Source organism: Argentina anserina, chromosome 6 (genome assembly GCF_933775445.1).
Source record: "Argentina anserina chromosome 6, drPotAnse1.1, whole genome shotgun sequence".
Taxonomy (NCBI): Eukaryota; Viridiplantae; Streptophyta; class Magnoliopsida; order Rosales; family Rosaceae; genus Argentina; species Argentina anserina.
Window position 1 is genome coordinate 3166293 of NC_065877.1, and position 27180 is coordinate 3193472.

General features: G+C 37.9%; 4 protein-coding genes and 1 pseudogene across 5 annotated transcripts; 4 read left to right on the top strand and 1 right to left on the bottom strand.

Moving 5' to 3' along the window:
* On the top strand, window positions 1-7991 carry LOC126797645 (protein TPR1-like). The gene is made up of 26 exons (XM_050524324.1): window positions 1-189; window positions 307-438; window positions 1545-1724; window positions 1829-1942; window positions 2241-2399; window positions 2894-3068; window positions 3197-3218; window positions 3355-3461; window positions 3571-3706; window positions 3818-3924; window positions 4091-4163; window positions 4236-4309; window positions 4395-4490; window positions 4567-4659; window positions 4908-5035; window positions 5185-5434; window positions 5518-5685; window positions 5781-5858; window positions 5997-6146; window positions 6235-6330; window positions 6426-6608; window positions 6686-6814; window positions 6934-7029; window positions 7141-7323; window positions 7413-7588; window positions 7698-7991. The coding sequence occupies exons 2-26, from the start codon at window positions 359-361 to the stop codon at window positions 7891-7893; spliced, it is 3249 nt and encodes a 1082-aa protein (XP_050380281.1). The 5' UTR covers window positions 1-189; window positions 307-358; the 3' UTR covers window positions 7894-7991.
* An 861-nt stretch (window positions 7992-8852) lies between these two features.
* Window positions 8853-12188, top strand: LOC126797654 (pre-mRNA-splicing factor 38). The gene is made up of 5 exons (XM_050524334.1): window positions 8853-9205; window positions 9735-9856; window positions 9980-10070; window positions 10311-10508; window positions 11533-12188. The coding sequence occupies exons 1-5, from the start codon at window positions 8916-8918 to the stop codon at window positions 11993-11995; spliced, it is 1164 nt and encodes a 387-aa protein (XP_050380291.1). The 5' UTR covers window positions 8853-8915; the 3' UTR covers window positions 11996-12188.
* Window positions 12189-15282: 3094 nt separating this feature from the next.
* On the bottom strand, window positions 15283-16036 carry LOC126800941 (E3 ubiquitin-protein ligase RSL1-like; annotated as a pseudogene).
* A 2133-nt stretch (window positions 16037-18169) lies between these two features.
* LOC126797646 (eukaryotic translation initiation factor 3 subunit A) lies at window positions 18170-24161 on the top strand. 2 transcript variants are annotated; one of them, XM_050524325.1, is made up of 14 exons: window positions 18170-18260; window positions 18646-18734; window positions 18957-19438; window positions 19936-20151; window positions 20262-20630; window positions 20738-20767; window positions 21082-21309; window positions 21397-21558; window positions 21835-22056; window positions 22150-22353; window positions 22437-22643; window positions 22768-22848; window positions 23134-23335; window positions 23514-24161. In XM_050524325.1, the coding sequence occupies exons 2-14, from the start codon at window positions 18689-18691 to the stop codon at window positions 23921-23923; spliced, it is 2859 nt and encodes a 952-aa protein (XP_050380282.1). In that variant the 5' UTR covers window positions 18170-18260; window positions 18646-18688; the 3' UTR covers window positions 23924-24161. The 2 variants fall into 2 exon arrangements, with proteins under 2 accessions (XP_050380282.1, XP_050380283.1); XM_050524326.1 differs by having other exon boundaries at window positions 18213-18256; window positions 18643-18734.
* A 475-nt stretch (window positions 24162-24636) lies between these two features.
* Window positions 24637-26905, top strand: LOC126797660 (single-stranded DNA-binding protein, mitochondrial). The gene is made up of 6 exons (XM_050524341.1): window positions 24637-24760; window positions 25164-25351; window positions 25651-25856; window positions 25948-26048; window positions 26468-26527; window positions 26628-26905. The coding sequence occupies exons 1-6, from the start codon at window positions 24688-24690 to the stop codon at window positions 26642-26644; spliced, it is 645 nt and encodes a 214-aa protein (XP_050380298.1). The 5' UTR covers window positions 24637-24687; the 3' UTR covers window positions 26645-26905.
* Window positions 26906-27180: the final 275 nt, after the last annotated feature.

A 27180-nucleotide genomic window follows, 5' to 3' on the forward strand; every position in this document is an offset into this window, starting at 1 on the left:
GGACTTCTCAGGATGTGTCGCTATAAAAGCCAAGCCAAGCCCCCTTGTGACAGTGCCTCATAGACAGTGATACATTTCACTCTCACATCTCTCTCTGTCTCTCTCGCTTTCCGTGCTCTTAAACTCTGCACAACTCAGAAGCCTGAGGACGATAGTCTCAAGAATTCTTCACCATTTGGGGTTCTTGAGGTTTGTCCCAGCTCTGGTTCATTCTCAGTTTGTTTGTGCCTGCGTTTTTTTTTTTCGTTTTTTTTGTTGGTGATAAGGTCTGTTCTTGTTTTGTAATTCTGGTCTTGGTGTTTACAGAGATCAATCAAGAGGAGTTTTTGCGATTTGAAATCAAATTGAGAGGGGAAAGATGCCGGATTTGCGTATGGAATTGGTGTTTCTGATACTACAGTTCCTTAACGAGGGGAGGTTCACAGGAGCCATGCATAGGTGAGCTTAGCTAGCTACCCTGTTGTGTTCTTTATGCTTGCACATTCATATGCATATATATAATCATTTGAGATTTTGTGATTGATCTCATATACATTCATGTCTGAAAGGTGAATTTGGTTTTGTGTTTTGGTTTTTCCTATGACTAATTTTAAATTTTGGTTTATGTCTTTGTATGGCCAAAAAGATTAAGATGTTTCTTTTTGAATTTTTTTTTTCTGTAATGAGAGTTGTCTCTGTGTTGTTTTTGGGTGGTGAATATTCGGAGCTAGTGGAACTGTGAGAAATCTCCAGCTGATTGAAATGGTGTACTCTGCTCAAAGTATATGGATCTTTAGTTCTTGTGTGAGGTGCACATGGATCTAGTTGATTTTGAATTTCATATGGTTAAATAGGTGATTTTAGCGCGAAAGCTTTAAAATGTGACGTGTACAAAATATCTAACGAACTTTCTAGATTCTAATTTGTCCAAATCGCTTACTTATCTTAGAAAAAAATTAATTTGTTTTGGAAAACGTGACGTGTAAAATATGTAACGAATGATAATTTTGGGTATGATTTTAAATTTACGTACTTAAAGTACCGAAATGTGCATGCCTTATAATTTAGTACCACATATTAATGGACCCCAGTATATACAAACGGAGTTCATTTATTTTGTGTCTTTCGAATCCAAGAATAATTCTGATTTTCTTTTTCTAGATACATAAATCCTCCAATAAGGTTACTCTCATACAAAGTCAAGGATGTCAAATGTTTATATAAGGGTCAAATATATTGTCCAGTCTCTCTCTGTTTCAAAGTGAGGCAACGATCACCATGTTCCAATAAAAGGCACCTAAAGGAAAAAAACAACAGAAATGAAGCTGTACAAGTATGTGACGAACATCATTGAATGATGATATAAATAGAGTAATAGACGGTTCCTATTTCATTCTAAACAACTTCTCTGATATAAATATAATTGATATGTGCAGTTAATTTTTTTCAATTAAATCTTAAATCAACATTTGGTTTTCCTTTAGCCTCCTTAAATTTGTTCTCTTTGAATTGAATGGCTTTAAACTTAATCATCATTTGTTATAAACTTCGGATCTTTATTGTAGGCTCGAACAAGAATCAGGGTGCTTTTTTAATTTGAGGTACTTTGAGGAGTTAATTTGGAATGGACAGTGGGATGAAGTCGAGAAGTACATCTCAGGTTTCACAACATTTAATCAAAATCGTTATTCACTAAAAATTATGTTTGAAATCGCTAAGCAGAAGTATCTGGAAGCGCTTGATAGGTACTAAGTCTCTTGTTGTTCAAACTATTTTTTTATCTTTTCTGTTTTCTGTCATTAAAGAGTGTGGTGTTTTATTTGTGTCCTCTTTGTTTGACGAATTATAGGAATGATAAGGCTAAGGCTGCTGAAATCTTAGTTAACGATCTCCGAAAGTTTGCTGCATATAACGGAGAGATTTATAAAGATCTTACGCAGCTCATAACTCTGCGCAACTTTAGGTAATTTTTTGCATGTTAAAGTTACTGACCCAGTAGAATGATTTGCTTTGGTGGATGGTTTCCTTCTGTGATTTAGTAAATGATGTGGAAAACGTCAGCAAATTGGAGTATACTCTAATTAGATACTAAAGTAATTGATCAAGAACAATAGTGAATTAGATACCAGGGTAAAACAATTTAGTGAGATACAAGGGTAAGATCCTCGATCTCAAGACTGCCTGATTTCCAACAATACATACCTTAATACATTATAACCCCCATTCATGTTAAACTGTAATCTCTAATTGAGAATTGCCAGGGAGAATGCGCATCTGAGGCAGTACCGCGACACCTTTTCAGTTCGCCACAAAATGATTGTGGAGCTCAGAAAGGTCATAAAAGCAAACCCCCTACTTAAGGATAAGCTTATGTTTCCCACCGTCAGGGCATCAAGATTGCAGAACATGATTAATCAGAGGTAAGGTTGATATTCTTTTGGATGAATAATGCTGAGTTTCCTTTTATAAAAAAAAAAATTTCCTAACACCTATGCATTTCATGTATACCTGTCTTTTGTACATTCTCTGGTCCAATAATAGTTTAAAATCTTCTTCAACAGAGAAATTATATCTCAAATCTCTTCCTTGTGCTTCAGTTTCATATCGAAGTCTATGTTTTCTTTCTTCATCTATTATACATCAATCAATTGTTTTAGTGTAATCAACTAATAATAGAATGCTTCTACAGTAGAGTTTTGTGTTTTGTCTTCTTACATATTCTTTCTGATATCAGAAAATAAAGAATCAATGGTATTCTCGTTTTTCATTTATAATTTTGTATCATAAGTAGTCCTGCTAAGATTAGGAAGGTCTAGTGGAATTGCTGTAACATTTCCCTAATATAAGTTTGACATCAGTTGAGCTTAGTGTATAAGCTGACATTTGATACTTAATATTGGAAACTTCTGTGTAGTCTAAACTGGCAGCACCAGAATTGCAAGGATCCAGCTCAGTTTCCGGAAATCAGAACTCTGTTCGCAGATCATCAGTGTCCACAACGTCAGACTGATCCTGTTTCTCTAGCAAATCCCCCATTTTCTCCACTTGCATCTCCTTCTCCTGCCCCCTTAGGGGAAGGAGCTATTGTTGTATGTTGCTTACTATACATATTCGAAACTGTGATAGATTTCAATTTTCCAATTTCCATGCGTACTGTAAGCTTATATATTTCCAAGTGTTCCACTAACAAAAGTGGTGTTTCTTATATTGTGTATAGCCCTATCAAGCCCCTGACCAAGGTACTAAGTTGAATTGAGTAGCACTGTTATCAAGTTGTTCTTCTTCATTCTTTTAAATGATTTATCCTTTTTTGCTCCTTGGGTGATAAACTTACATTTGCAATGTCTTAGAGTAAGAGTCTATTGTTTGATTTAGCAGCTGCAAGCCAAAAGCTTCCCGAAACTAGTGGTGCTCCAGGTCCTTCAAATAGTTGCTTTACTGCCATTGACAAAATGGCTGAAGAACTGCAATCAAAGTTGGAGGTAATTTATGTACATGTTTCCCTTTCTTTCCTTTATGCAACCAAATTAGTAGTTCTCATTTATCAAATTAGTACTGATGTTGGTGATCTTGTCCTGCTTTGCTTAATAGGGTACACAAACTTCCAGACAGCTGCAAACTTCCTGGTTGGTGGAGAACTTGCCACGACACGTGGCTTATAGCTTGCGTCAAGGATCTACAGTCACAAGCATGGATTTTCATCCTTATCAGCATACATTGATTCTAGGTATTATGGTTTGCATTCTCAATTTTTCAGTAATTATTACAACAGTCCTTATTAGGTACTCCCATGGGCAGCCCCTGTCATCTTCTACTGACTCTATTACTTGTGGAACAGTTGGTGCCAGCAATGGTGAATTTAGTCTCTGGGAACTCGGCATGCGCCAGAGGGTGGCTTCAGAGCCATTTAAGATATGGGATACGGCACATTCTTCAGAACTTCAGGTCTGTTTTTAGTTACTTTTTAAGATTTGGCTTGGTATAAAGTTCCTATTCCAGTGTTAACACAATGTCATGAAGGGAAGCAGTTCTGCATGTTGCAAGTTAGTTAGAGTGTGATGTGTGGGGACTTGAAGTGGAATATTATTTCACAATTTACCTTTTTATACAGAGGACACTTGCCAATGAAGACGTATCTATATCTGTGACCCGTGTTACATGGAGTCCACATGGGAAGCTTTTCGGTACATACAGTTCTGATATTGAAAATTTATCTCAACATCTTGTGCATGTATCTCATTGTTTTGTTGCTGCAGGAGTTGCGTTTACTAAAAATTTGATTCGCTTGTATGCTCATTCTAGAGTTAATGATATATGCCGGTATTTGGAGGTACATTCCATCACTAGATCTTCAGATTGACCAAGATGGCTAAGCTTGTAAATGCTACTTAACTTGCATTCCTTTCTGGTTGCAGGTTAATGCCCATGATGGTTGTGTAAATGACTTGGTTTTTGATTATGTAAACGGAGAACTGTGTGTTATCACATGTGGAGATGATAGAATGATAAAGGTAGATTCAGAATTCTCATCACAAGACACAATTTACATTACAAATATTTCCAAACTGACTAGATGAGGTGAAACAGGTGTGGGATATAGCTGGAGAAAAGTTGTATAACTTTGACGGTCATGAAGCACCGGTCTATTCAGTGTGTCCTCATCAAAACAAGAACATTCAGGTATGTTTTGGAAAATGACCATTTCTATTTTTCTTGGTTACTTGATTTTGGAGGCAACTGCATTGGAATAGCTAATATAGCAATCTTTTCTACCTTTTCTTTTACGTACATGCAAGTTTGAAGTACTTTGATTTAATGGCTCCGGGGGGTCTTAAAATTTTATGCTCAACTCCACTGCCTACCTACCTTGTGTTATCTACATGTTCTTCATCTCCACCTGCAGCTAAGTGTGCTCTTTTGATTTTCAGAATATAATTTCAACTTCTACTGATGGGAAGATAAAGATTTGGATGTACAGCAATGAGGGTCCTAAATCTGGCTGTGATGCTCCTGGAAACTGGTGTACGACATTCATTTCCAGTCTGGATGGCAGCCGGTATGAAGAATTAAAGAGATGGACCTATATGAATTGAGAATTTAACACAATGCATGCTATGTCTTCATCTTCTTTTAGGACAGTGCATGGTTTATGTTATATTAACTGATATTTCTTGTCAATTATCATCAGTATTTTTGTCATTTCAGAATGTTCTCTTGTGGAACAAGTAGAGAAGGAGACACTTTTCTTGTTCAATGGAGACCAAACGATGGAATAGTTGATGAAGGAGCAAAAACGAGAATTTATTCTGGGTTCAGTAACAATTCTGAAGGGGTTTCCCATTTTGATATTACGAAAAATCATTTTTTGGCTGTGGGTGAAGATAGCCAGATAAAGTATTGGCATATGGACCATGAAGAGATTCTGGCTAGCACATATGGGGAAGATCAACTGCCGGTAGTATTTTGTAAATATGTCTAGCTAGTTTCTGAAACTCCTATGGCTGATGCTGATATTAACATTTTATATATATGTTTCAGAGTCGCCCTCGCCTGAGATTTAACAAGGAAGGAAGTCTTCTGGCTGCCACAACGGTACATGAGGGCTTTATGGTACTTGTAAATGGAATTGGACGCTTAAGAATTCATGGATACGCTGCATCTTATCCCAAAGTAGTGAGAGCTCCAACTGCAACAGCTGTAAATAAGGTTCCAGTGATTTACTTGGCACTTTGCCTTCTTATTATCAACTCTATTCTATCATCAAGTCTTTATGAAACTTTTTTTTAATTGTGTCTAAACAGCCAACTGGCTCATCTTCGTGTGCAAACGCCAATGGGAAATCTGGAAGGGGCTCTCCTGTTAAATCAGTTACATCTCAGGTTAGTGTTTTGCTTTTTACAATTATCAGTAGTGTTCTGATTATGAAGGCCGTAATATGTATGCCTAGAATAGCATTGAGATGAATTTTTTTTTTCTGGCATAGCGTTGATTACTTTATTTTGGCTTTCTCTTTCAAGAATGAAGCTAATAGCACAAGTAGAGGAACCAAGAAACAGAAAATTGTGGAGGAGGTGGTCGATAGATCCAAAAGTTGGCAGTTGATTGACATTCGGGATCCTGGAAAGTTTAGTTTGGGTGTTATGCCTGAAACAGATAGTTCCTGCAAGGTATGTTATTCTTGAGCTACTTAATTTTGACATTTTACTGTAACATCCATCTGCCAAGAAATGCATAAACCGTTGCCATCAAATATAGGTTGTTCGAGTCCTCTATACGAATGAAGGTACTGCCATTTTGGCACTTGGATCAAATGGCTTACAACGGCTGTGGAGGTGGCCTAGCCTGACTAAGGTAAACTAAGCCTAGAGAAAGTTCAAATATATGAACCCCTCCATTGTTAAGTTAGCTTTGTGAATGCATCTTCTAAAATTGGTGGTTGTTTACAGGCCAGTGCCAGTGTTGTTCCGCAGCTGGTGGTGGGAGAGGACAATGCATCATTTATGGCTAATGATGTCTCAGGTGTCAACCTTGACGCGGCGGTTCCCTGTGTAAAGATCTCAAAGAATGACTCTTATGCTATCTCAGCCTATGGTGGAAGGATCAATTTATTCAACATTATAAAATTGACGGTAAAGCATAAGAATGTTATCATCTAAACCGAGATTCTTTTTTATGAGCTGGCCTTTTGAATTTTTCTGACTTGTAGGTAATGACAACCCTCTTTGAACTTCCTCCTGCTCCAACTGAGATTGCATTCCATCCTCGGGATAATAACATCATCGCCATTGGAATGCAGAATTCCACTATCTGTATTTTCTGTATTAGAACTAGTGAGGTACTGTATGGGTGTATCCATCTCGTTCCATTTCCTAGCTAGGCTCGACTTCTTCGCATATTTGTATAGCATATGTCGCAGCACCAATATAACTTGCATGATTTATCTGCAAATTTTAGATTGGAGCAATATTAAAGTCTCACAGGAAGAGGATAACTAGTCTAGTTTTCTCATACTTTCTTGGTATACTCGTTTCAGCTGATGCTGAGGGTCAAGTAAGTCACAATCTGGTTTCTCGATCTTGATCTTGATCTTGTTCTGTTTTTTTCATATAAAAAAATTTAAAACAAGATCATACTTTAACCATATCTAACTACAACATGCAGATTTGTGTGTGGAGCATTGATAAATGGGAGAAGAAACAATCTGCTGCCTTATGCCTAGGCTTTGAAAAGACACCTGTTGGTGCTACTCAATTGGAGTTCCATTACAACCAAGTCCACTTATTAGTATCTCATGAGATGCAACTGGCAGTTTATGATGCCTCAAAGATGAATCTCCTCCGGCAGGTAGAAAGGTTACTAGGATGTTTTATGAATTTATGTACACAATGTCGGGTTGCCTATCAGCTCACCATGCTTTTTTTCCTCTATTTCAGTGGCTTCCGCATGGTATCCTTTCTTCTCCCATACGTCATGCAGCGTACTCTTCCGGCAGTAAACTGATTTATACAGCCTTCTCTGATGGTAACATCGGAGTATTTAATTCCAATAGCTTAAGTCTGAAATGTCGAATTGCTCCACCAGCATACTTACCGGAAGCAGTTCTGATGAGGTAAGCTTTATGAAACATCCAAGAATAAAGAATGTACTTCATGCAGTGCATAATAATCTTGCTGAGCCTGTTGGTTTTTTACAAATCTTTTTGTGTACTAAATTTGCAGGACCGATGAGTTGTATCCTCTTTGCCTTGCAGCGAATCCCCGAGTACTAAATCAGTTTGCTGTTGGGTTGCCTAATGGTACTGTTAAAGTCATTGAGCCATCAAACGATGGCTGGGGATCCGGCTCACCTCCTGATGATGAAGCTACTTCAGGAGCTACCATCAACAACCGCTCGCGCAAACAAGTACAAGGATGAGAGGAACCGTCAACTTCATGGCAGAAGTCTTTCAGCTTTACTCCATTGTTACAGAATTTCAAGTCGCCTAGCTCCTTCGTTCATTGTCGAACGATAATGAGTTGTGACGTAGATTAGCTATAGGACTCTTAGACATTTAGATGTTGTGATTGTTATCGTTGACAAGCAGTCAACTAGATAAGCGACTAGCCCAAGGATAGGTAGTCAGTCTCAGCTCAAAATAAGTGAACAATGCCCTGAATCCTAATGTTCAATCAGTGTATTCATGTTGGGTTCTTTGAAGGATTTTCTGTATTTTTGTACTCTTTTTATGGAAATGCATGCATTTGGTTTCTAAATTGCCTAATCTCACTCGTAATGTAGTAATGTACAGTTGTGTTTACAGCATGCTGCTGTGTTTTTCTGTACGCTTAAGAAGTAAGAACAGACCTATTGTCATAAGAGGAAGTCTAGTCTGTTACGCATTTTGAACAAAAATGATCACCACAACCTTATGCAGTTATGCATATGCACCGATGCACCATAAGGGCAAACGTCAGTCCTCGTAGCTACTTTAGTACTTCTGCCCCAATCAATTTTGAGATAATTATTTTTTATAGTGATCTTACAATTAATATCGTCGTACAACTAACAACATACGTTACTTACACATTTATTATATATATTCCGCTCTCTCAATTTATCCATTTTCTTAATTTTGATCCTCGAGTCAAATAAAAAAACGGATTCGGAAATAGCATCGCACCTTGCTACAAATCCTACAATCAAAAAAATTTCATCAGTAAGCACAATTGTAAAACACTCGAACCCATTCCTTCGTATTTTCAAAAAAAATAAAAATAAAACACAATTCCTTAGTGACCAAACGACACCGTTTTGATATAAACGGTTTTGGCGAAAGTCCAAATTATATAAACGCTAAATCCTATTATTTCCAACATTTAAATCTCAATCCCTCTTGTAGGGCTAGGGTTTATACTCCTCTCCGCTTCTGATTCCAATTTCCTTGCTTCTTGGCTGCAATGGCGAATCGCACGGACCCGTCGGCGAAGAACATAAGGGGGACGAACCCCCAGAACCTGATCGAGAAGATTGTGCGGACCAAGATCTACAACAACACCTATTGGAAGGAGCAGTGCTTCGGATTGACGGCCGAGACGCTCGTGGACAAGGCCATGGAGCTCGACCACATCGGCGGGACGTTCGGAGGTAACCGGAAGCCGACGCCGTTCATGTGCCTTGTGATGAAGATGCTTCAGATCCAACCCGAGAAGGAAATCGTCATCGAGTTCATCAAGAACGACGATTACAAGTGAGTTTTTGATTGTCTAATTTATCAGGTTAATTTGTGTTTAAATTGATTAATGCGGTTGCTAATTTGGTTGCTATTAGGTTGAAATTTTGATTTCTGTGGAGAATCATAATTATATTGGTGAAGTCATAATTCTTTAGGTACAGTATTACATAATCAAGTTGAAACTGGAGAATTTTAGGATGTTTGAATATGTATTGGACTATTCGAGTACGAAATGAGTACTATTGATTGATTAGGAAGGTAACATTGAATGCTATGTGGAGGTAGAGGAGGAAGAGGAGGTGTAATACTTGCAAGTCTTCTTGATTTGATAGTAGAAAGTGAAATTTGTGTAATTTAGGAAGATTGGGGTTTGCTCTAGATGTTTTTGTAGTGTTCTGTTCTGTTTGAAGTAGTTTGTATGATTCTTAGTGCTGAATGTGTTTATGTTTTGGCATTTTGTGTTGCCGGCTATTGTTCTTTTGTTACAGTTTGCTTAACGCAGTGTGATGGTGATCCGACACTTGTTTATTCACTTTGGATTCAGATATGTTCGGGTGCTTGGTGCATTTTACTTGCGGATTACGGGCAGCGATACTGACGTTTACCAGTACCTAGAGCCTTTGTACAATGACTATCGGAAGTTGAGAAGTAAATTGGCTGATGGACGTAAGTTATGATGACCCTGATAACTTTTTCTTTGATTATGTATTTATTTATCTACTACTATAAATGTTGTTTACCATCAGTATTCTTGTATGCTTGACTCAATTTTGGTTTTCATTGTCTCAGGGTTTTCATTGACTCATGTGGATGAGCTTATTGATGAACTTTTAACAACAGACTACTCATGTGACATTGCCATGCCACGAATCAAGAAAAGGCGAGTATCAGTTGGAATGAGTTTTTTTCTGTATAATTTTTTTTTTTGTGATTTCTTTGTTTCTTGTGTTATGTATTTGAACTGTATAGTTATTCTACCTATCTTGATGTTCCAATTGCATCTTTGTTCCTTTGTACTTATTCATGCTACCTTCATATTCTTAACCAAGATTCTTAAGAAAATATATTGTTCTTCACAATTCTGAAGTTTGTGTATAATTCTTTCTCTGTATCGATGCAGATGGACTCTTGAAACACTTGGATTGTTGGAACCTAGAAAAAGTGCTTTGGAGGAGGACTTTGAGGAGGAGGAAGAGAAAGAGGAGAACGATCAGCTCAATGGAATGGAAGATGAAGTCCATGATAAAGAGTATTACCGTGGCCGAAGTCCTGAGAGGGAAAGAGACAGGGATAGAAGACGTGACAGGGACCGATACAGGTACTTTATTTGTTTGTAGTTTTGATTTTTTTTTTAACATGGTACTAAATTTACACACACACACACACACATATACAGTATTACATTACTAGCTATTGTATGGTCCTTGACCCAAATTTTTATCTTATAAATATTGTTAGTAATTTTTTTTGTCCCAGTAGGTATACAGTGTAACTGTACACTCCATAAATCCTGATACTTCACTGATGATAACTACTTTGCTTAAGCATTTAAACGTGTTTGGTGTATTGGTTCTAGCATTTCTCTGTCTGCATAATTCTCCCAGTTTGGATGAAAGGTTGGTTGGTTCCTTTGAGTATGTTTTTAAGTCGTAGTTAGGTTGGTTGGGGTTCTGTGAGTGAATAGGGATGCATGCATTAGGGATTTTTAGGTTATAGAATCGAGCATTTCTGAATTATATTGAAAATAGGGAGTTCACCCCAGTACGCAAAGTGGTAATAGTATGAAGCATAAGAAAAGTGGAATAGATTAAATGTTTTCAGTACTAAACTGTCTTTATTCTTCTTTTACCGAGTCTCCTGTTAAATGAGCTGACTTGCTTTGAGTTTCTCTGTGTGTCTGGTGAAATTATCTTGTAGTTCTTTACAAAGTGGAAGCTGTTGCCTAAAAATTCATATCTTATTATTATGAATTCAACCTAGTACCTTCATATGTCATTGAAGTTTCCACCGTGGCATATTAAGCCATTGGCGACATATAATGGCTTCCTATATTGATGTCCCTGATCCTGCCAGGTTTCTCTGCACTGGCAGTGTGCAGTAGAGAAGTATGATGGATCATACAGTTTTCTCTAATGTAATTTCCTAGTATATGACTTTGAGCTACCTTTTCTCTAGAACTTTGACTTCCAAAGTATGGCTTGTGATCTACTGTATATTTAAAATCAAGTTCATTGTTCTGTTTTACTGGTTTGTCTGTTTTTACTTTTTATTAGTTTTCTCCATGCTTTCATTTGTATCCATCATCAGTAATCTGACACTGTTTTCTTTTCCCCCTTTAACAGGGATCGCGATTATGACAGAGAATATGATAGGGATAGAGACTATGACAGAGATCGGGGACGTGGGAGAGAAAGAGATAGGAACAGAGACAAGGATAGGGACCGATATAGACTGAGAGATGAAAAGGACTATGCACGTGACCGGGATCGGGATCGGGATAGGGAGTGGGATGGTAGGGAGCGTGAGAGGCGAGATAGGGATCGTGGAAGGAGGAGGAGCCATTCAAGGAGCCGAAGCAGGAGTCCCTACTCCAAGGATCGTGAGGGTGGGGATCACCGCAAGAGACATGCCCGCAGCATCAGTCCAAGGAGGCGGGATGGGCCTGATGATGGCAATCGTGAGGAGCCAAAGAAGAAGAAAGAGAAGAAGGAGAGGAAGGCTGATGGCACAGACCATCCTGATCCTGAGATTGCTGAAGCCAACAGGGTCCGAGCATCTCTTGGTTTGAAGCCCCTCAATGTGTGACAGTGCTTATTGATGACTGGTCCATGTTAAAATGTATGCATCTGAGCTGTCTTTGGATTTGTGGCTGTTCCAAACCAGTGTTTTCCGTGTCTGATGTACATCATTATTAGTGGTCCACAAGCTTCCTTGATATAACTTGACGATTATGCATGCTTGTCTATGATATCATAATCTTGTGCCTTGCTAGTTGCTACGGTAGTGGATTTTACAGTTTTACCTTCACAACTATTAATCTATTATGGGGCTACCCTATCTTGTGCCTTGCTAGTTGCTACGGTAGTAGATTTTACACTTTTACATTGGTTGTAGTACACAATATCTTACAGGAGAAGTGCACCGAAACAATAGAAAGTATGCATTCATTTTCTTTGTTTACTGCAAACAAAATGTTTACAGAGACCATCTACTGAAGAAAATAAAAGGATGGTTTGAACTAAATAATACAAAGATTATGCAAGAACATCACTTAACAAAATGCCATTTTGATCGTAGTGAAGGGTACCCGATCTGCATTTGCCTCCCATTAGAATCCTCTTCTTGCATAGTTCATACTCGCTACTAGTGTCTTCTTGCTTTGAATCTTCATCCAACTTCTCCTTACTTTTGACCTTCCTTTCTCTAATGTACGACATTGCCATTCTCAGCTTTCTGCAATCGGTGAACATTGGTTTCGGTAGTACCCGCAGCAAATGGCCTGAAGTTTCCTGTTTCTCAACGCCATGAACTCCTGTAGCTTCAGCTTCAGCTTCGCTTCCCATCAACTTCTTCAAGCTTTTCTTCATGGTGAGGAGACTCAACAGAGGGAGATGGACTTTCGGAATCCTCAGCTTGCTGCCATTTTTACTTGCTTCGTTGGATTTGGAGGAGGATTTTTCGGGTGACTGGTACTTGGCAAAGGGATTGGTGAATACAATCCTTACAGTTTTGTTGTTGTTATGATCTCCACGTTGATGATCACCTCTCTTTTGGATGGTATTGACTAGTAACTTGGGGAGCTTGATTCGTATTTTCGAGTGTCTGTTCATCCTGACGCTAATGAAGTTTGATAATGGAGTACGAGTTCTGCGGCACTCCATTGCAACAAGGATGTGAGCAAGAAGGAGAAGATCGAAGAATAACCCTTGTTGGCCTAGGAGTGACGACAGAGCTGGTAGCTTTCAGGTTGTTGAATGAAGAAGTGGGTATGAGAAATGGAGTAAAAGTTGGGAGTTGGGAGACGTGGGTGCGTGGATGAAGGAGGTAGTTCTTGATAGTCTTTGCTACAATTGGTAGTCATGTTCAACTATTGTTGAAGGGGTGAAAGTTTAATCCTAACCAACATTATCCACCTTAAAGATAATTCGTCTTATCTGATTTTCTTATGTAATTTTGAGAATTAAAATATAAGACCCTTTCTAGGCCAATGGGAAAACGGTTGAAGACGATCACCTCTTTTAAGTGGTCATTTACAAACTTGAATTCTTTTATTGTTTGAATAAGAGTTGGAGAAAACGTTACACAATCTTGAAAATTATAATTATACTGACTAGCATTTCTACCTATATCTACGCACGTGCAAAAATTTCAAATTTTTACCTTATGAATGGTTTTACTTTTAGTTTTGTGTCTAAATTAAGATAATATCTTTTATGCATTAAGTTCAGTTTTGTATAAATTAATAAACTATGAGTTTTTTTGTAATTCAAAAACTTAGCCATTAAAATCTTCTTTTTATTTTATTAATTAAAAATATAGTCGATACATGCATACATGAGCCTAGTGTTAAACATTTGCACATTCCAGCATTGCTGCAAGCCTCGAGGCCCAACCCTGCAATGAGGCATCTATGAAGAAGGTAATCCTTGCTAAGAAGCATGTTTTGCTTTTCTTATCAAACCTCGTAACCCTAGTCACTAGTGAGAAGGGCAATTAATCGCTAGTTTAGTTTATTTTCGGTCTTTGCCTATTTCTTTGCTTAGGTTGTAGTCTTGTAGACTTACTGTGCATGCATTCATTGCATTGTACGTACTATCAGGTGATCAAGCAGAATATGTGTGACTTTTAAATTGTGAATCTTTTACCCTAAGTCAGTAGAGGGAGGTTATGTAATGACTTGATATATATATATATATATATATATACCCCGTAATGTTTTCTTAAATTGTTATTTAAATTACACACTCTTACATATGTTAGTGATGTTTGAATATTGAATATTGTTATTTAACTTTGTAGATATGATTTTTAATAGCATACATAAATATTGAATCATTTGTGCTGAAAAAATTTGACCAAAAAATATGTCAAAATTGGAACTTCACTCTGTAATTTCAGAATGAAAATTCACTTTGAATAGAAACTGTATATATATATAACTTAAAAAACACCCGTAGTCAATTCTAATAAAACATAAAATTAAATTTCTAGAGGAAGACTTGGTTCTTTATTGATATAGAAGCAAGAAACTACATTATATTCATCACAGAAAAGCTTAAGAGAGAAATGTGTGTAGGTAACAAGTCACCTGTACTCATCCACTATCCTTCACTCCTCCTCATCTTGGCTCCCAGACGATTTGAGTCGGTTTCATCTCTGGGTTCTCATAGGGTATTTTTTTGGCACGAGGCATGGATCTCCATTTTTGATTAGCAGCTTCATTGGTGAATCCTTCAGTACTCCTCCATGATTACGAACATGTGCGGATCTTATTACAAGCTTAGGGATGCTCAAGCATCCCCAAGTCACTTAGAAAGACAAAAAAAATTAGTATTAATTTTTTAAAATTAGGACTAGCATTTCCTACTCTCGCTCTCACACTCAATTCCTCCACCAACACATATACATACACACACCCACACTCACACTTAATCTCCTTCCACACCAACTTCTCTAATCTCACACGGACCACCAATTTTTTTTCTTTTTATCTCTTGTGTCTTCTTCTTCCTTCTTTTTTTCTATAAAATTAAATCTCTAACCCTAAAAACTAAAGCCTAATTCTTAAATTAGAGTGATTAACTTCGCGGCCTCCACTCTTCTAGTGAGCATTGGATGTCATGATTGAATTGGGGATTTTTCCATTTGAGATTTCTGGCTTTCTACGTTTGCTTTCCATCCACCCTCGGTTACATATGTTTGGAGGTATTTTGATGCAGATAATGTAAAACAATCAATTTAAAAGTGAATCACATAGTATTTTGAGTACATTGTCAAAAAAATCTCTTGCATTCGGCCAAATTTCAAATCCTCTATAAATTACAATTCTAGATGAAGCATCCCCTAAACACCCGTTCAAGATCCGCCACTGATTACGAAGGCACCCATATGTCTACTAGTTTTCGTTCTGTCTTCTCTACAAAGAGTACAACCACGTCGTCCACAATGGAAGATGAAAAAAAATCGCACCTGCAACGTGTTGTTGTGCAGCCTCCGGTTTTCTCGACATAGATCCCACACTTTGGGTTTGGGCACCTTCCCCAGTGCTTCTTGTAAGCAAGTTTCTTCATCATGATATCATTCCTTGCTTCATCATCTTTATCCAGCCTCTTAAACTCAACACAAGTAAACCCGGCGTGCCAAGGAACCTTACACTGCGCACAGAATAATCTATTACAATGAGGGCACTCTCCTCTCACTACCTCTGACCCATCGTCTATCAACATTGCGGAACAGTTCTTAAAAGGACAGTAAAATTTCTGAGACCCAATAATCATATCATCGCACAACCTGGCTCTCCATTTTTCAAACACCTCGGGTTTCATAATGGAATGGCAATACTCGGGATCTAATGACCCTTTGCAACCAGGTACAGGGCACCCTATGCTTGCTATATTATCCTGGAGCTTCGAGTCCACGTATTCACAGTCGATACAAAAAAACATGGCTGCAGTTTTTGATACCAAATGAGTCGTGTGCCGGCTTAGTCTCTAGGCAAATTTCACATGCAAAAGATGGCGGCAGGGGTTTGGAATTGGAACAAGATCCCTCGTTTGGCTTCCTGTTCCCAAAAATTGGATGGTTTGAACCTAAGAACCCTAACCTCTTCATCATCACTATCGTCATCAGCAGTGAGATCGATGAAGTTACCTGCTGTAGTGTGGTCTTTGTTATGACTGTGAATCTATGATTCCTGAGAGATACATCTTCCGACAATTCACGGGCTTCAAATGTGTTCCGGCACACTTGACATGCGAGGAAGCGATTGACTGATTGAGAGACTCAATGTGTTATTGCAATTTTGTCTAGAATGTGTGTGGACACTGCTACTGTTGCGCTCCATGGAGATATTAATAGTGTTGCTAAATGTACTCGGCAAATTTCTATGTTGTACCCAATAATATAATTTTTATTAAAACTTTCCAATTTTAGCCTTTGTTACACCATTCAAACCCAGCAAACATATACTCGATCTAAACAAGTGATGCTATTTGTTTTCGATGACTCTCCAACACAAGCAAGATTTGCAATCAAGAAAAGAAATTGCTCTTCTGCTAGAACTTTTATATGGCCCGTTGTATTCCCATCTTCTTTGATTATGGTTGTGTTTGTCAGATACTTCTCCAATCTCCACTCGAGCGACCCTTAAGTCTCAAACTTCTTTGAGTATAATTAAGGAAAGAGTACAAAGATAAAAAAGATCAATCAATGCTTTATGCCTAACACATGTTATATTGATACATAACATGGCATGTGCAGACGGACTGAATTCATTATAGAATGAAGAACAACAATATAATTGCAAGAAATATTGGTGTGAATTTGCACCCGTGGATGAATTCATAAGGGTCCATGGAATAATCTTTTTGTACGTTTTTCTTTTCGATTATTAACAACCCTGTATCTTTTTCTTTCTTTGTTTTATGTATCTTTTTCTTTCTTTGTTTTGCAAAGGAAATGACATGTTTCTTAGATTACTAGGTTTGTATACCAAATCAAGGGCAAAGTTAGAAATTAATTAAATGCTGGGTACATCTAGAAATTTACTGGGTACATTTAGCAGCCAGTGCCGGCCCTGGGCCAAGAGCCAATAGGCCCAAGCCAAGAGCCCCCAAAATTTCAGGGTCTAAAAAAATTAAACTGCTTATTAAAAAAAATAAAAACCTATTAAAAGGAAGATTAGCACGTTTGTTGCTATTCTTCCTAATGAACTTTCATTTCCTTCGTTTTCTTTTCTCTCTTGGGCTCTCTCATTTCTTTCTCGGTTCTTCACTTTAATGAAAACAATCAAAAGTTCAAGACATGCAATTATTCTCAACGTAATCGTAAGTTGTATGAATCATATGATATTTAATCTTTATCTATTATTCAAGCTTTGATTTTGTTTCCACGTTTGATTTTAGGGTTTAACTGTTTAAGATTTTTCATGTTTCAGTTTTATTTTTTGTTTCGTTAAGTTACTTGTTTGTGACTCTGTATATGATACTATTTAGGATTTTTCTGTTGAAATTATTGGATTGATGATTGGATTTGAAGCTGTTCATGGTTTAGCTATAATATCCATCAAAATTGATATTATTGACCAACTTAATTATTCAGATTTAATCAATACTTTTGCATCTAAAAATGCAAGATGAGTCATATTTAAGTGATACAATGAAATTTTTTTCTATAATATTTTGACATTTTCTATTTAAGTTTATGTTTAGGAGCCCTTAATTTTTTTCCCGCCTTGAGTCTATTTTTCCACAAGGCCAGCCATGTTAGCAACACCCATATATTAATTGAATCCCTAATCAATTATGTAGCAGTCTCCTCTGCCTCGTACGTATATTGATAACTAGCCGAGTACCCGTCCGATGCACGTGATTTTATAACACATGTTTGTCATTTGAAGCATTTAATTTTAAGTTTAGAATGCAATGTTGTTATATAATTTTGTTTATCACAAATGATAGTTTTAGAAAAAAAAACAGTGTTTTTATGTAATTATCTTTATGCCTATGTGTGAAAGTAAAAATACAGAGATGCAGATTTAGAAGTTCATAATTTAATAATACTTAAAGTGCTGGTTTTATAATAGTAGAAAATAGTCGAAATGAGTGTAAAAACCGACTATAAAATCGACTGTAAAGATTGAAACCTAGCAAAGAAGTGGGCTGGTCCAGCCCAAATATAAAACCGACTTTAACGTCCCCGTATTGGACCACAACATCCGCAGAGCCCAAAAGGACTGGACAGTCGCGAGTAAATCATCCCGGATACGCTATCCGACCTAAAACCCTAACTTCAATAGTTCAATTCACTCTCGCTCCTCCTCTCCCTGCAATCTCTGAGCGGCCACTCCCAGGTACTCCTCTCTCTCTCTCTCTCTCTCTCTCTCTCTCTCCTCCGACCTCAATCTCCCTCCTTATTCTATCGCCACCGAAACCTCCTCATCTTCACGACTCCCTTCGCTATTTCACCGAATATAAATATAAATTTCACTTCTCCTTTCGCAAAACACATCAAACTTTCACCGCTGCATCTTTTTAATTTTTCGAGGCCGATTTCGTATCGTAGATCATCGTTCTCCGATAGGTTTTGTGTAAAACTCTTCGGATTTGGATCGTTTAAGCTTTTTTAGGTTTAATTTTTCTCAGTGATTAAATAGCGGTGTGTGTCGTGTTTGGATTGATATGAATTGTGCGGCGATTGAGATTCTCACCGGATCTGAATCTTTGTGTGTGGTGCAGGTGTCTGTTGTTGCATTGCGTGAGGCGAGTGAAGCTTCCAATCATGGCGAATTTTGCGAAACCGGAGAATGCTCTGAAGCGAGCCGAAGGTGAGCTTTCGTTTGATTAGCTACATGTAATTCATATGATTATTCAGTTGTAGAAGTTTTCGAAAAGAATCAAGCCTCAAATTACGAGTAATAGAATTGATTTAGTCTTTAAAAGGACGTGTTATATGTGTTTAGATAGCTTAATTGGTTTCGTGTTGGTTTAATTTGTTGCGACGATTGTTTGTTATATTTGGAGTGACAGTTTGTGATGTGTGGATGCAGAGTTGATTAATGTTGGGCAGAAGCAAGATGCCTTGCAATCGCTCCATGATCTTATTACCTCGAAGCGATACAGAGCGTGGCAGAAGCCACTTGAAAAGATTATGTTCAAGTATGTGGAGCTTTGCGTGGACCTGCGTAAGGGTAGGTTTGCCAAGGACGGTCTGATTCAGTACCGAATTATATGCCAGCAAGTAAATGTCAGTTCCTTGGAAGAGGTGATCAAGCACTTTATGCATCTGTCGACTGAGAAAGCCGAGCAGGCGCGTACTCAGGCTCAGGCATTGGAGGAAGCACTTGATGTTGATGACCTCGAGGCAGATAAGAGGCCTGAGGATCTGATGCTGAGCTATGTCAGTGGAGAGAAAGGAAGAGACAGGTCTGATCGTGAAGTTGTTACTCCTTGGTTCAAGTTTCTGTGGGAAACCTACAGAACAGTGCTTGAGATTTTGCGCAACAACTCAAAGTTGGAGGCCCTTTATGCGGTACGGTGTTTTAACTGTTGCCATTGCGTTTAAAGTTACAATAGTGTGTGGAATCTAAATTAGTAATGTTATTCCTTCACATCTTATTCGTACAAATTGCTTGCCTTCTTAGATTCTTTTGTGATCGATAAGCCTTCTCCAAGTATTCATTACTTTTACTGCCTCTTAAGAGGGTTTGTGTGGCTGTTCACGTGTTCAAATTTCCTTTGTTCCTTGATGAGTATAGTATTTTCTTGTTACTTAATGCTTTTATATTAATTTTTTAACAGTAACAGTTCCTTTCTTATAGCCTTCTACCTCATGCACTACCCACTTTCATGCTTCCATTTTTGTGTATGTGTTTACTATATGCAGTTATGTCGTGTAACTGTCATATTCAGTTAAGATGTCTACTTCAATTACATGGTACACTGTACATATATGATTTTTATTGAATATCGTTTTTCACTTTTTTATTGCATAAAAGCATGCAGTCTTACTGAAACTGGTCATTTCAGATGACGGCACATCGAGCCTTTCAGTTCTGCAAGCAATATAAACGAACTACGGAGTTTCGAAGGTTATGTGAGATCATCAGGAATCATCTGGCCAATCTGAACAAGTATAGAGATCAAAGAGACCGACCTGACCTTACTGCACCTGAGAGCTTGCAGCTATATCTTGATACTAGATTTGAGCAACTGAAGATAGCTACAGAACTTGAACTGTGGCAGGTAGCTGAATCTCTATTGAGCCTCTTTCATTTATGTATATTCTATTAACAATGTGCAAAAGATATCATTTTCTATCTCTCTTCTTACTTTAATCTATATGCTATCTGCAGGAAGCATTCCGTTCTGTTGAAGATATTCATGGATTGATGTGTATGGTTAAGAAAACCCCTAAACCATCATTGATGGTGGTTTACTATGCCAAGCTCACAGAAATTTTCTGGATATCTGCTAGCCACCTTAATCATGCTTACGCATGGTTCAAGCTATTCTCGCTTCAGAAAAGCTTCAACAAAAACTTAAGCCAAAAGGATTTGCAGTTAATAGCGTCATCTGTTGTCTTGGCCGCACTTTCAGTTCCCCCCTATGATCAGACACGTGCTGCCTCTCACTTGGAACTTGAAAATGAGAAAGAGCGCAATTTGAGGATGGCTAATCTGATTGGCTTTAATCTTGACCCCAAAGCCGACAGAGGAGATGTGGTATTGCTAATTTGTTCTTTAATTTATTATTTTTATTATTTTTGCAGTTTCTTCTTTAGATTCCACTTAAAGTGATTCCCCGACCTGATAACGTGCTTTATGCCCAGCTTTCAAGATCTGCTCTTTTATCAGAACTGGTAAGTGTGTTGATTTCTGTTTTGTTTTTATTTAGAGTTCATTGGATATTTTCTTTTCCTGTAAACAGTAGACAATTTCTAAAACTTTTTGAGCTATTCTGGACAAATATACGCTGGGTGCTGATGTGATCATCAACTGTTTATTACTGGAATTATATCCGTGTCAGTTTTTTCTTTATTTTGAAATACCTTTTTCTCCAAACAGCTTTTTTCAATGACTTGCCAGTGTACAATTTTGTGCTGCTCTGGGATGTCTACTTTCTTCTCAAATGTTCTTTCTTCAGTGTAATCTTATATATGGCTTCTGTTTTCAGGTTGCAAAAGGTGTTTTGAGCTGTGCAACCCAGGAAGTAAAGGATCTTTTCCAACTCCTGGAGCATGAATTTCTACCCCTTGACCTTGCTGTAAAGGTACAACCTCTGTTGGTTAGAATTGCAAAATTTGGGGGCAAGCTGGCTACAGCTTCTTCTGTGCCTGAAGTGCAACTGTCTCAATATGTTCCCGCCCTTGAAAAACTTGGTACTTTGAGGTTGCTCCAGCAGGTGGGTTAAATTTTGTACTTGTCTGATTCAGAAATGTATCTTTTTATTGCCTAATGGGTTTTAATATCTTTTTTCTACATAATGCAGGTTTCTCGGGTGTATCAATCAATGAAGATTGAACATCTTTCTAAGATGATCCCATTTTACGACTTCTCTGTGGTAGAGAAGATATATGTGGATGCTGTTAAGCATAACTTTATAGCTATGAAAGTTGACCATATGAAGGGTGTTATGATGTTCGGTAACTTGGTAAGTTGATACTATTGTTTCATTTTCTGTCATGTTATGATTTCGTTGGTGATTTGAAACTAGAACTTCATCGAGTATGATTGTACGGCAAGGGTTCATTAATTTTTCAATTTTTTTATTTTTTATTTCTTATTACTCTCTAATTATCTAGTTCTCAAATGCTCAGTAAAAGTTTCACAATCACCTTTGCAGTTTCTCTCCTTATGCTTCTCTGCCTAAAACTCTATTATTTTCCATTCCGATGTAATTTTGGTTTCTTTCGTCTTACTGTTTCAGCGTCTGGAGTCTGACGGGTTTCGTGATCACTTGACTAATTTTGCCGAGTCTTTGAACAAGACAAGGGCAATGGTCTACCCACTTCCAAAGAAAGCATCCAGACTAGGTGATATTCTGCCTTCTTTAGCTGAGACTGTTGAAAAGGAACATAGAAGGCTTCTTGCTAGGAAATCAATCATTGAGAAAAGGAAAGAAGAACAAGAACGTCAACTACTGGAAATGGTATGCCTGTACTCCCAACTTGAGTGGATGACTTCTAAATTTAGTTTACAATATAATGGGAAATTGATTCCACATTGAATTTTCATCTATAAGGAACGTGAGGAAGAGTCGAGGAGGCTCAAGCAACAGAAAATAACTGAAGAGGCAGAGTTAAAAAGACTTGCCGCTGAGTCTGAACTAAGGAAGAAACAAAGGCTCCTGAAGGAAATAGAGGAAAAAGAACTTATAGAAGCGGAGAAAATTCTTAATGACGTAAACAGAAATAAGAAGAAGGGAAAAAAGCCACTTTTGGATGGGGTGAGTGGAAAATATTCTCTCTTTTATTTATGTTTAGACGGATGTGGCAGTTTATTGATAAGATGATATATATCTATTTACAGGAAAAGGTAACCAAGCAAACTTTATTGGACATGGCCGTGCACGAACAGATCAAGGAGAGAGAAGAACGGGAGAAGAAATTAATGAAACTTTCCAAAACAATGGATCATTTGGAAAGAGCTAAGAGGGAAGAGTCTGCTCCTCTGATTGAAGCTGCATATCAACAACGTCTAGTGGAAGAAAAAATGCTTCATGAACGTGAGCAACAGGTATTGATATCTATAAAATTTAGTTTCTAATTTCTTGCTAAATTTTATAATAAGAGCATTAGGTTCTTAGCTTTTGAATCTTCAATAATATTATTTATCATCATTTTTTGTGCCTGAAAAACAGCTGGAAATTGAGCTGAGTCAACAGCGTCATGAAGGAGATGTCAAGGAGAAGAATAGGCTAGTGCGCATGTTGGACAACAAGGTGAGTCTTTAGTTTTGGTTGAAGTATTAATGTATGATTTCTACTGCAGAAAAAGTTGCACTCATATCTAATCTTGTGACACAATGATAATTTGTTTCTTTATATTACACCATGCTTATTTACATCATCTGGTGCCTATGGAGAGAGAAGTATATGCATGTACAAGATATTTTACGTGTTCCCTCAGATTTTTAAAGTGTTGCTATTACAGATATTTAGTTCATTTTACTTCTCCTGATTACTTTTGTGGTCAAAAGTTGATATTCTTTTTTTTTTGGCTGGCAGACTATCTTCCAGCAAAGGGTTATGCAGCGAAGGCAGGCAGAATCTGAACGGCGGAGGCAAGAGAGAGAAGAACAAATCAGTCGTATGATTCAGGCAAGGAAACTTGAGAGGGAGGTAATGAGAAAGAAAATATTCTTTGTGAGGTCTGAGGAGGAAAGGATAAGGAAGCAGCAAGAAGAAGAGGAAGCCCGCAAACGTGAAGGTATGATTTTTTTAGAATTACCATTACACTTTTGTTATGTCAATGTAAACTTGATTGAATGAAAAAGTATGTTACATATGTATAATATATTATGTTTCCAACATTGTTACATTACTAGCCATTATTTTGGCTTTTAAATATATTAGGTGTATAAGATATTTCCCTTTTGAACATGCAGAAGCGGAACGAAGGAGGAGAGAAGAAGCTGAGCGCAAGGCAAAATTGGATGAGATTGCTGAAAAGCAGAGGCTAAGGGAGAGGGAATTGGAGGAAAAAGCCGAAAGGCAGAAGAGAGAAATGCTTGCTAGGCCATCCATTGAGCCTCGTCCAGTTGAGCCTGTAGTTCCTGCTCCGGCTGCTCCTATTGCTGTCACCACTGCTCCACCAAGTGCTGGAAGGTATGTTCCTAGGCATCGGCGACAAGAAGGTGCCCCTGCTGCTGCAGAACCTGCTCCTAGGGGAACCAGGCCCGATGATCGCCCAGCCCTATCAAATGATAGGTGGCGTAGCGATCACAGTGATGAGCGAAGACCATCGTCCTTTGGTGCTGGTTCAAAATCGACTTGGTCCTCATCCAGACCACGCTGATTGAACCTCTGATCATGTAGGTGGTTGGTTGCATGCCTGAGTCTAGGGAAATTTTGATTTGGTTAAACCTTGGGAATGTTCTGGGTGCACTAAAGAAGAAGTCACAAGTCATTATTTTCAAGTATTGAAAGACCTAGTAGAGCTGTTACAGTGCTTTTATTTCGATTGTCTTGTCATCATCGAATGCTGATTGTAACTTGAGATTTCAGACTTGAAGTTGGCTTTATTCCTTCCCATATTCTTCATTCTTTTCATTTCTCCATGCATGCTTACATCAATGGGATTCTACTGTTTTCTGAATCTCTTGCAGCCTTGGAGGCTTGGATGATATGCATTTTTGTCATTGGTTTTGTTTTCTATTTGAGAACAAAGTCAGTCTTCCTTTGAACTATCGGTCAAATCTTGTCTGATCAATTATTCTTCAATGGCCAATGACCAAAGTAAATTATACAATTTTATGAGCAACTGTTGTACACTTCTCATTTGCCCCTTCGAAACAAGTACGGACTTTTATATCGAAAAAACAAAAACCAATATGGACTTAAGAGGGGGTATGGACACAAGTATTTTTCCCCTTTTAATACACACTAAACACATCAAAAAAAAAACTCATTTGAGTTTTCTTGGATAAAATTGATCCAAAAATAGATTTAAAAGCTTTAAAATATAAAAGAGACGGCGAAAACTAATAGCAAATTGGTTCCAAACTCCTAAACCCTCCTAAACCCTACACCCCCCGTCGATTTGAGAGTTTCAGGTTGAAAATGAGTTCAGTCGCTGCCAAACTTTCCAAGTTCATCAGAGTCTCTGTTCCTTCCACACAAACCTCCTCACTGGGTCTCTCTCTCTCTCTCTCTCTCTCTCTCTCTCTCTCTCTCTCTCTGAATACCATCTATGTGTATCTGTAGGTTTGAACTTTGTGTAATTGTAGGGCTCATCCCTGATAGTCATTTTTGTTATTCTCTATATGGTTTTCTTGGGTTCAGTTCTTAATCTTGTTTAATGATCTCATCAGTTCATATGCTTTATAATTTGGAACTAGTGAAATTCAAGTCATTGGCTTTAGTCCAGAAATCAATTTAAGTTGACTCAATTGAGTGTTCACTATGAGGAATTGTTATAAGTAGTGGTAGCCATACCCAGAATCTAGATGTTGGTTTTGGTATCTATGTGTGCCTGGGAAGACTGATTGTTTTAGTTAGATTATCTGGTGTGATTGTTAACATGAGCTGTATTACAGCGGTGGGCGGGCAAAGAAGCTCAAAGTTGTGGTACTCGAGCAGCTCAACCGACAGCGACACTGATGACTCGAAGAAAGTTGGTCCTGAAGAAGAAATTGATGAATTTCTTGGTGGCCTGAACAAGGTGAATATGCAAGCTCAACGTGTTGATCCCAAGAGGGGTTGGGGATTTCGCGGTGTGCATAAGGTAATTCACTCAAGTGGTGTTTGTTGTCTCCATGTGTGTGGGTGTGGGCGCTTATGTTTGTGATTACCTCTGCATTGTGTTGTAATGGTATAGATTACTAGGGTCTCAGAAAGAAGTTGCTCTAGATATTACTTGACACAACCTCTTGGTTCCATAGGGATGTTAGGGTAAGAAACAACATGCATTATCAGAGCGGGAAGTTTATACTCTCAAATGGGAGCAATCAAACCATGTTTTAAAGTTCATGTCTGTCATGTGCTCTATTTAATACTTATTCCGGGTGTATTGATTTTGTGCAGGCAATCATCTGTGGAGTAGTTGGACAATCCCCAGTGCAGAAGATCTTGAGGAATGGCCGAACTGTAACCATCTTCACTGTTGGGACAGGGGGCATGTTTGACCAGAGATTAGTAGGAAAGGACTTGCCAAGACCAGCTCAGTGGCACCGCGTTGCTGTGCATAATGACGCACTTGGGGCTTATGCAGTTAAACAATTTGTTAAGAAGTACGTGTACAGTTTTTTTTTTCTCTACTACAATGAATCAAACTCTATTTATATTTTTTTTAAATCTCTGATGGTTGGAAGATTACTGCAGTTCGTCAGTTTATGTGGAGGGTGACATCGAAACTAGAGTTTACAATGATAGCATCAATGGTGAAGTTAAGAATATTCCAGAGATCTGCATTCGCCAAGATGGTATTAAAAACTACAACCACAGTTCTTTTACCCCTCTGTACATGTTTCTCTACTAAATCTCATCTTGTCATTCTGCTGTATTTGGATAGAGTTATGTTTCTGGCATCTACTTTTGCAGCTTCAGTACATTTACATTCCGACAGTTGTTGCAGACTTTTGCAATACATATTTTTGAAATCGTTCTTAGGTCTGAAGTTTGGGTTATAGTTGAATAATCATGTACAAAATCTGTGATTGTGAGTTTGTGACCTTCTGCATCAGATGATATCCATGTCATCTAAGGGCGAAAGAATAAAGTAATATGAACATGAATTGAAAAGTCCCAGTACTCCAGTCCTGCTTCAAAATGAGAAAAGAAAGTTGAAAAATATACATGTTCACATACTGTCTTGATAAACTTACTGTGATTTACCCTGCAGGGAAGATCCGTCTTATAAAGAGTGGAGAAAGCACCAGCAGTATGTGCTTGGATGATCTGCGTAAGTCTGTGTTACTTCTTCTCTTCCTGATGTGTTTGAGTTCTACCATTTCACCATTCTGACATTGCTATTGGTCTATGTGATTATCTGCTACTTGCAGGAGAAGACTTACCATAATATAAGTATCCAGCCCAGAAACGGGAAAGCATCTCAAGCTACTTCTGTAGGAAACATGGGTATATTTCCAAGTTGGGCGCAACATGGCAAAGGAAAATGCTCCAGTTTTATTTCCAGTTTGTCGATATCATCCCTTAGTTCATTACTCCTCAGTTGCTTCACTGTTGCCTTCTTTCCTCACTGGGTGAAGTCATCTACCATTCAGTCTCTGTGAGAGAAACAAGTGGTTCTTAATATTGAAATCGATATGTAATGACTATATTGACAATAGTGTTCTCTCCTTGTACTCATTGACAATAGTTATAATGAAATGAGAGGCTTCTTATTCTGTTTCTGTTTTTACTGCAATATTTGCTTGCTTATTGCCTTTAGACACTTTCTCTATATGAATTGATGGTGTCATTTAGCTCGATGCGTTCATTTGCCATATGGGAGTAATGGGACACAATCTGCCGTACATTTTGTACATTGCACAGAACTGGAGTGGCTTACTGTGCAGCAAAAGATCACATTGAACAGAATTGGATTGGCTTTAC

Coding starts and splice junctions, on each gene's coding strand:
- LOC126797645 (XM_050524324.1), top strand. CDS start 359: ATGCCGGATTTGCGTATGGAATTGGTGTTTCTGATACTACAGTTCCTT. Junction 5,686..5,780: donor CTGCAACAGCTGTAAATAAG/GTTCCAGTGATT, acceptor GTGTCTAAACAG/CCAACTGGCTCATCTTCGTG. Junction 7,589..7,697: donor CCGGAAGCAGTTCTGATGAG/GTAAGCTTTATG, acceptor CTAAATTTGCAG/GACCGATGAGTTGTATCCTC.
- LOC126797654 (XM_050524334.1), top strand. CDS start 8,916: ATGGCGAATCGCACGGACCCGTCGGCGAAGAACATAAGGGGGACGAAC. Junction 9,206..9,734: donor ATCAAGAACGACGATTACAA/GTGAGTTTTTGA, acceptor CTTTGGATTCAG/ATATGTTCGGGTGCTTGGTG. Junction 9,857..9,979: donor AAGTAAATTGGCTGATGGAC/GTAAGTTATGAT, acceptor TCATTGTCTCAG/GGTTTTCATTGACTCATGTG.
- LOC126797646 (XM_050524325.1), top strand. CDS start 18,689: ATGGCGAATTTTGCGAAACCGGAGAATGCTCTGAAGCGAGCCGAAG. Junction 18,735..18,956: donor TGCTCTGAAGCGAGCCGAAG/GTGAGCTTTCGT, acceptor GTGTGGATGCAG/AGTTGATTAATGTTGGGCAG. Junction 22,849..23,133: donor TGCGCATGTTGGACAACAAG/GTGAGTCTTTAG, acceptor TTTGGCTGGCAG/ACTATCTTCCAGCAAAGGGT.
- LOC126797660 (XM_050524341.1), top strand. CDS start 24,688: ATGAGTTCAGTCGCTGCCAAACTTTCCAAGTTCATCAGAGTCTCTGTT. Junction 24,761..25,163: donor CACACAAACCTCCTCACTGG/GTCTCTCTCTCT, acceptor GCTGTATTACAG/CGGTGGGCGGGCAAAGAAGC. Junction 25,857..25,947: donor GTTAAACAATTTGTTAAGAA/GTACGTGTACAG, acceptor AGATTACTGCAG/TTCGTCAGTTTATGTGGAGG.